We start from the raw sequence: 9,468 nt of genomic DNA, 5'->3' as shown, positions 1-9,468 counted from the left end.
TGCTCCCCGCTTAAAGGTGGAAGCACATAAAATTGCAGGAGCCATGAGCAGAATGCAGAAGCCATATGCGCATGCGCGATGGTATCTGTTAATGCCGTGGCACATAGAAAAACTTAAGCAGTAAAACTCAAGCAGTAAGCAAATCAGCCAATCACAGTCAAGAACTTAAGGCACGGCCCTAAGCGGCAGCGAATCCAAACTGTTAATTTTCAACTGCTTAAGTTTTACTGCTTAAGTTTTTCTATGTGCCAAGGCCCTTAGAGCTCTTCAGATACCATAGCGCATGCGCATATGGCTCCTGCTTTCTGCTCATGGCTCCTGCAATTTTATGTGTTTCCACCTTAAAGGTCAATCCAGACAAACTTGCATAGCGCATAAACATAAGCATAAAGAGAATTGATTGGTCCATATGCATGTGCATAAGGAAATAGACAAATCCGTTTCTTTATGCATATTATTGTTATGCACCTATGCAAGTTTGTCTGGATAGACCTTAATAATGCACAGTGCATTGTGTGCTCGCGAAATCTTGGTCATTTGTCGATAGAACGTACGTGAGTTAGTAGGTGAGTTAATAAAAGTAATTTTGAATAAGCAATTAAATAATTGTTATTACTTCAATAGGTTTGAATAACTATTCGTCCGGGAATCGCACAGCGAGCGGACCAGAGCGGACGTAAATCTCGCCGATAGAGGCGGTGTCGCGCGACACAGTGAACACTGAACTGACTGAACAGTGAGTAACCGACGTGGGCGACGTAAACATCGAGGGAATCCCGCGACTATTACGTCTTAATACATTAACGCGATTTTACTTCGCAATTAAATTCAATATAGATCTTTTACCATCAGGAAAACGCCGTAAGCGAACATATCGCGAGGCATTTTTACTAACTAACATCTTAGCACTATAACCCGTGTGACACGTTTGTGAGCTACTATAATAAGGACTCGAAATAGTGATTGCGATTAAGAACAAAGAAAACTCACTTGCCGGGAAAAACATTTGTACCGAATTGCGAGAGACTTGTTACAACGTGTTACCAGCCGACTTACAGGTATTTGTTACAATTGCGTGTGCTTGTTGATACGCGACATTGCGAAATGCGAATAACTTCCGAGTACACCGTGAGTCATATACGAAACATTTGAGTGCGCGTGTCGAGTGTGATGACTGTATGAGTGAGTGTGAGAGGTAAATCATAATACTTTTTGAAGTGGATACGGTGTACAAGGTGATACAAATCGTTTCGAACCTCTCCTCTCGCACTGCACTGCTATTGTGGTTGTCGTTGATATCTGATCTGATGAAACTGAATTAATAACAGCGAGTTCTCTATTGTGGGGAATAATTACCTACTGTGGAGAATACTTACCTGTTACGGAGAACAGTCAAGACTCAATAGGGATTAGATCCTGGTGGGAGCGAGCAGCCGAGTCCGAGACGTCGGTACCTGTAACAATAAAAAAAAAGAAAAGATTATCAATAAAATATCAATCAGAGAAATCCTTTTTGGCTGTGAAATCGAGCGGTAACCGTAAAGAGTGAATCTTGTTTGTTTTTATACCGTCCGTTCAGTCATAACTTTGGTTTGTGTTTAAAAAACACAAACTTAAATAATTTAACTGAAATTCACGTTGCGAAAATTATAAAACAAATTTACATCTCTCAGTATATTGCAGATCAATAGAACATCGCTAGCAAACCTGTCCTTATGCTTTTAATCTACCTGTGGTTGACCCTTCTCTATGCCACTTCCAGTATTATCTAAAACCATATTAGCATATTTAGACATTAGCTTATTTAGACATATGCCAAGAAGGTGTTTCTTTATTCGTGCCTTATTAAATAAATTTTGTCATCCTACTTCTGGTATAAATGTATCTTATGAAGAATATAAAGACTATTATAAGAAAAGATTATAGAGAAGGGGACGCACACAAATAAAACAAACTGATTTTTAACAGCTAAAACTTTTATCACCTACTTCTAAATTTAAGGAGGAATTTATAAGAGAATTCAAAAAATATGTCGAAACAATCAAGAGAACATTATCTCCAAGTTCTAACTGAACTTGAAAAGGTAGTATCAGAGAATAATATTGATTACTTGAAAAAATTAAGCAATTTAATTGACAACATAAGTAATGAAGAAGATCAAATAACTTTGAGAGATTATTATGATAGTGCCAGCAACCCTGTTAAAAGCACTAATTTAGTTATCTTAGCTTGTAAATATAATAAAGTAAAAATTTTAGAGTATCTATTTGATAGTGATAGTAGAATTTTAAATAATCTGTCTACTGTTATTGGCAGAAACACTATACTACCAGATGATGAAGATGAAACGTGCCATAATGCCTTTTATTATGCTATACGTTCATGCAATATCGAGCTTCTTGATACGCTTATTAAAAAATGGCCAGGTAATTATTTTGGTGTTTATTTAGGAGAATTGGATACAATACTTTCAAAAGCCTATGAAGAATTAAAGTTAAAAGATGTACCAGTGTCAGACGAAATGGAATTTTTTGTTGAAAATAAGTTAGTAAACCTCCGTTTCTTCTCTAATACTTTTCGACAATATCAGAATGCAAAGAAGTATCTTCATAACATCAGAGAACGGATTGAATTAACACTTCAAAACATCAATTTGCTAAAGACAGATTACTTAAACACGGAAAAAGTAGATAAAAGGATTTTATTTATAGCAAAATCTATCGCACAAAATATTCATATATTAAAACGGCAGTTGAGCTCAACCTATGATAAATTACCTTGGGAAGAAACGGAGTTTTGTTTAGTCAGTTTTATTTCCTCTCACACAAAACGACAAGAAATTAATCTATTTTATAATGCTACATTGAATAAAAGCAAAATATTAAATCACTTAGGAAATTTTGCAAAGAAACTTGAAATCGAAAAAAATATTTTAAAAGGTGTGAATAAACTCGCAGATTTTCCAAAGTTAAAACGCGAGAAAATTATTGCCGAGATTATTAGCAGCTGTCCTCAATTTGAAGAGTTGTATGACGATTATCAACAAATTAGAGATATCCATTCTTTAATGAAAATAAGTGATTATATTAAGTTAGCGTTATCGGCTGATCCTAAAGAAAGGGAAGGACAGTTAATTATTACAAGAGTTTTACAGGTTATCGGAGAGCATTTAAAAAACACATTAGAATCACCCAAGTTATCTAATACTACAAGTGAGCTTTTGCTATTATCGTTACCAAAAAACACAAGAGAAATAATTATAGATTTACGTAATTCACTATCACATGCTTACTCACTCTCCAAGAGAACAGAAATTGAGGAAAATACAGATGTTAGTTTCTTTATTGGTGTTCAAAATGATACTAAAAAAATCGATAATGTAATTACTGATATTCTTTACAATAACAAAATCAAAACAATTAAAATGCTTCTAAAAAGAATTGCTGATAGTGAGAGCTTAGGTGAGATAAGAGAAATTATTCAAATATTCAGTAATGTTGAATTGGATAAAATAATATCGGAAAACTTCAAAATGAGGGAATACGAGAAACTTGAAAAACTCATTAAAGAATTAAGCGCTAATATAACTGGCAAGACAAATGATGAAAAGGAGTTGTTTAATAAAATTAATAACATAATCAGTTGTGCAGAATTTCAATCAGAAAATATTAGAACTGATTATATCAGAGGATTTCAATTATTAAAATGTTTAATTAACATGAGTGACACATTTAAGATTGACCACAACATTATTAGAGGAATGAAATTCTTTGCTAATCAAACATTAGAGAATATGACTCTGAAAATTAACCCTCAAAGCCTTCAAAAAATTGTTGAGTTGTCAATGAAAATTTCTCGTAGTGTTAGGTCAAGAATACAACTTTCACAATATGATAACCTAGATAAACAGATACAACATGACAACCTTGATGAAGTAAACAGATTAATTTATGAAATTTTTTTTTATGTCGCTGAATTTGGAACAAGTGACATCAAATGGATTAAGAAATTAAGAGAAAAATTGAATGAAAAAGGTTCGTTTATTTCTACACATAAACAAAGGAAGATTTACAATATAACGAAAGAAAAATATAATAACCAGCTTGCACTAAAAATATCTGAACTGAAAAATATTTTAAGCAATAACGCATTGAGTGGTCAATTTATTGAAAAATTACCTTCTTATAAAAGTGATAAAAAATTGCAAACAGTAGTAGAAATGCTTGTTCTGGATACAATGTCAATTTTAGATAGCTCAAAACATAACTTGGAAAATAATCTACTTTTTTTAGATGATACCACTCCTTTATTAACTGGAAAATGTTTACGTAATCATTTAGCACATGATAATGTCTTAGTTGATGTATTGTTATCTGATCCTTCAATAGCAGTTATTTTGAACGCTAAAAAGCTTACTGAAGAAAATATAATGAGAAGCAAGAAAAAAATTGGCAAGTTAGTAAACGATGATTCTTTCAAGTTGAGAGAGAAATACGATCAAGACCTAGTTTCCGTTACTAATCAGGAAAGAATGTTTGTTGCTTTGGAAGAAGGAAATCTAGAAAGCTTAAAGAATTGTTTAAAAAAAGGAGCAGATATTAATGCTAAAGATGTTAATTCATGGACCACGTTACATTTTGCTGCTAAGGGACCCAGTCTAGAAGTTACAAAATTTATTCTTGATCAAAATGTAAACGTTAATGTAAAAGATATTAATGGTCGAAGCCGTTGCTGCAGCGCATGGAAGGAAAAACATTGTAGAATTTCTTATAAAAGAAGCAGGTTTATATGTTGATGAGCTAGATACGAATGGCAAAACACCACTACATATTGCTGCTCAAAATGGTTACAAGGATACTGTTAAAATTTTGTTAAAAAATAAAGCGAATATTAGTGCCCAAGATTATTGTGGTCTTTCAGCTTTACACTATGCAATAAATAATAATCATATTGATGTGGTCAAGATTCTATTGAAAGAAGATGTGAACGTTGATATTAATGAAATTATGGGTGGCTTTACCCCGTTGCATGTAGCTGCAGAAAGAGGTCATCTGGAGTTAGTTAATTTCTTGCTTCAAAATAATGCAGATGTTAACGTTAGAAATGATGAAGATTGGACACCGTTACATGCAGCAGCATTAAACGGCCATCTGGAAGTCATAAATGCTTTAATTCTAAAAGGAGCTGATGTTAACGCTAGAGTCATAAATGGTTGTACATCTTTACACTATGCAGTAGAAAACGGTCATGAGAAGATAGTTAATATTCTATTGAAGCATGGAGCTAATGTTAACGCTGTTGATAAATCCTATAATAATACACCTTTGCACTATGCAGCATTAGATGGGCACGAGGGAATTGTTACGGCTCTACTGGAAAATAAAGCCAACGCTAATATTGCCACTCTTACAGGTGGGATTCCATTGCATCTTGCTGCCCAGAATGGTCATCTAGGAATAGTTGTTGCTCTACTTAAACATGGTGTTGACATTGGTGCTAAAGATCAAAATAACGCTACACCATTATACTACGCAGCAAAATGGGGTCATAAGGATGTTGCTGAACTTTTGATAAAAAATAGAGCACAAATTAATGTCAAAGCTAACAATAATGTGACACCACTACATGTAGCTGCTCAGGAAGGTCACGAAGATATTATTAATCTTCTAATAAAAAATAGAGCTGAGGTTGATGCAAAAACTCATGACGGTAGTACACCACTACATCTAGCTGCTCTGAAAGGCCACAAAGATATTATTGATATTCTAATAAAAAATAAAGCTGAAGTTGATGCTAAAACTTATGATGGTATTACACCATTGCATCTAGCTGCTCTAAACGGTCAAGGAGATGCTATTGTTTCTCTAATAAAAAATGAAGCTAAAGTCAATACTAGAGATAATAATGGTATTACACCGTTACATGCAGCTGTTGTAGAAGGCCACAAAAATATTGTTAATCTTTTAATAAAAACTAAAGCCCAAATTGATGCAACAGATTTTGCAGACGTTACACCATTACATGCAGCCGTGGGAGCAGGTAATAAAGAAATTGTTGAGATTTTGATAGCAAATGGAGCCAATGTCAATGTCAAGAGTAACAACATGACACTATTATTTTTTGCTATAATATATAATCACAAGGAAATCGTTGAAGTTCTTATAGCGAATGGAGTTAATGTTGATGCGGAATGTATTAAATATTTGTCAATAGCAGTTCTTGCTGGATACAGTGATATTGTAGAAATTTTGCTAAAAGATAAAGCTCGTGTTAATATGAAAATTACTGATATGAAATTTACACTATTACATTTGGCTGCTAAAAGAGGTCATAAAGATATAGTAAACGCTCTGATTACACGAGGAGCATATATTGATGCCATAACCATTGGTGATATGACACCATTATGTTTTGCAGCAGCTGAGGGTTATGAGGAAGTTGTTGAGATCTTGATAGCAAATAGAGCTAATGTTAATATTATGTGTTGCGATGGTACTCCATTACACCTAGCAGCACCAAACGGTCATGATAAAGTTGTAAAAGTTTTACTAGATAATAAAGCAAATATTGATATTAAGGATTATAAGAATAGAAAACCTTTGGAATTAGCAGTGGCATATGGTCATTTACACGTAGTGAAAATATTACTGCAGTACAAGAAAATAGATATGGATGCTAAATGTAACGGTGATTTTACGATATTGCATATTGCTTCACAAGAAAGTAACTTAGAGATGGTAAAATATCTGGTAGATAAGGGATGTGATGTTAATGCTAAAAATAACTTTGGCTCAAAACCTGTACACATTGCAGCTAGAGAAGGTTATAAAGATACTGTAGAATTTTTTCTTAGTAAGGGGTTAAGTATTAATGAGCCTGGTATAATTAATAAGACATTACTACACTATGCTGCATCAAATGGTCAGTTAGACGTTGCAAAGTATTTGATATCACAAGGCGCTGACATTAATGCTAAAGATGCTAATGGCGCAACTCCTATGCATGTTGCTGCTAGTTCCGGTTATAGTGACTTTATTGAAGTTCTATTAAAAAATGGCGCAGTTTATAACACTGTTGACCACAAATATTATAAAAGACCACTTGATATGTCTAATGACGAAAACGTTATTAATCTATTAACTTCAACTGAGGGATTGTTTGAGGCTGTAAAACGTAATTGCCTTTTAGATGTTGAGAATTACATTAAAGCAGGGCCCGTCGTTAACGCTAAAAATGCTAAGGGAACATCATTACATTATGCTGCGTGGAAAGGTTATGATAGGATTGTCAATATTCTATTACAAAACAAAGCTGATTCTAATGCAGTTAATGATAAGGGGTTTACCCCTCTACATTATGCTGCTAAGTTTTCTCACTTAAAAATTGTAAAGCTTCTATTATCTCATCGTGCAGTGTATAATGCAGTTTCTGATGATGGTAAAACACCATCAGATTTTGCTGTAGACAAATGTATAACTAGTTTATTTAAATTACTAAGTGACTCATTTAAACATGTTAAAAATGATAATTCTCAAGTTATTAATGATCTTAACAAGATAAAGGACATTGATACAGTAAGAGCAATAATGAATGCTTGCGATAGAGAATACAAAACGTTAGTAGTTGCTGCAGTGCATAGTAACTTCTCAAAAGTCGAACAGTTGAAAGAGGTATCACAAGGTGATGTATCTGCTCAGATTAGTATAGCTTTAGGACTTTTTAATCAAGGCAATTATCAAAGAGCCTTAAGTATTTTCAAAAGCGTATTTGAAAAAAGAAAAAAAATACTAGGGTCAGATAATCCTGGGACTTTAGATATTCAGACGTTCATTGGTAAAGTATCATATGCACAAGGGGCTTACCAAGGAGCTTTAAGTACATTTGAAGAAATTTTCCAGAAACAGAAAAAAGTATTAGGTTTGAATGATAAGAATACTTTAAGCACAAGAAGTACAATTGCTTTAGTGCTGCATAGACAAGGAAGGAATGAAGAAGCTTTTAATATTTATCAAGAAGTTTGTCAGAAGCAAGAGAAAATACTAGGTCCAAATCATTTAGACACTTTAGATACTTACTTTCACATGGCACTAGTTTTAGATAAACAAGGAAAATATGAAGAAGCATTAAACATCAATAGAACAGTTTTTGAAAAAAGAAAGAAAATACTAGGTGCAAATAGCATAGCAGTTGTGTGTGCTCAAAATAATATAGCGATGGTACTGGCTAACCAGGGTAAGTATGAAGAGGCTTTGAAAATTTATAAAGAAGTTTTTGAGAGGAAGAAAGCGGTTTTAGGTATTAATCATTTGAGTACTTTGAAAACGTTACATAGCATTGCTGGAATACATGTCTGTCGAAAAAAATATCATGAAGCCTTAAAATCTTATCAAGAGGTTTTAAATATCCAGAAAAATGCTTTGGGAGCAAATCATCCTGAAACCTTGAATACTCAGTACAACATGGCAAATGTACTTTTTGCTCAAGGTAAATGGATTGGTGCTCTTAAAGCCTTCAGAGAATGTTTTGATCAACTAAAAGCTGTTTTTGGGCCAGGTCATCACACTGTTTTGGATATTTTAAAAAAGATAGGGAGTATTAATTTTATACTTAAACTTAAAGGCAACGAACCGTCAGAAATTCTAAAGTATCTGCAGAAAGATATTAATATTGCTGCTAGTAATGGTGATATACAAGCTATCCATCGCTTATTAAAAGGTGGAGCTGATGCCAGTGACAAAGACATTGATGGAAGAACACCGTTACATTACGCTGTTAGCAGTGGACAGGCAAGTGTTGTGGACATCTTACTAAAAAACAGAGCTGATGTTACTCAAGTTACTAATAAAGGCAATACACCATTACACATTGCTACTTCTAAAGGTTACAAAGAAATTGTTGAAGTTTTATTACAACATGTAAGTCATGATAAATTAAATAATTTTATCAATGCTAAAACCGCTGCTACCGGTGCTACATCGCTTCACGTTGCAGCCAAGAATGGTTTTTTGGATGTTACCAAGTCCTTATTGAAGCAAGGTGCAATTTATAACATTAAAAATAATGAAGGTAAAACACCTCTTGATCTTTCTAAGGACCAAAATGTTAACGACTTACTGAAACTAGTTGAAGAAATATTTAAAGATGCAAAAAATGGTAATGTTGAAATGATCAACAAATTAAAGGCCGTAAAACCTGATGAGTTTGTAGTTGTAACAAATGCTCGTAATAATCAACAAAATACGTTATTGCAAGTTGCTGTAGCTAATAGACACAAGAATGTTGCGAGTAAATTGTTAGAAATGCTAAAAACGCCAGATGAAAATTAAGATGTCAATACATAGAAAGGAGTTAAAAGCTTAAAACTTTAATTAATGCTGTTGAAAATATTATGTAACTTAAGTTAATAATCTTAAAGAAATTGAGTATCGGTAGTTTGCTATTAAAAATATAGTAGATAAAATATTCCTA

The 9,468-nt window shown here is 33.3% G+C and overlaps 1 protein-coding gene across 1 annotated transcript; it reads left to right on the top strand.

Annotated features, from left to right (window-relative positions):
- The first annotated feature begins 4,715 nt into the window (after window positions 1–4,715).
- On the top strand, window positions 4,716–9,468 carry LOC112467519 (serine/threonine-protein phosphatase 6 regulatory ankyrin repeat subunit B-like). The gene has a single exon (XM_025036178.1). It carries the CDS (start codon window positions 4,716–4,718, stop codon window positions 9,324–9,326), a length of 4,611 nt encoding a protein of 1,536 aa, XP_024891946.1. The 3' UTR covers window positions 9,327–9,468.

Source organism: Temnothorax curvispinosus, unplaced genomic scaffold (assembly GCF_003070985.1).
Source record: "Temnothorax curvispinosus isolate PA1 unplaced genomic scaffold, ASM307098v1 QBEX01017484.1, whole genome shotgun sequence".
In the NCBI taxonomy this organism is placed as follows: Eukaryota; Metazoa; Arthropoda; class Insecta; order Hymenoptera; family Formicidae; genus Temnothorax; species Temnothorax curvispinosus.
The sequence above is the reverse complement of the archived record's forward strand: the minus strand, read 5'-3'. Positions and strand labels throughout refer to the sequence as shown.

Excerpts from the sequence above, each read along its gene's own strand:
- LOC112467519 (XM_025036178.1), top strand. The coding sequence starts at position 4,716 with ATGGTCGAAGCCGTTGCTGCAGCGCATGGAAGGAAAAACATTGTAGAA.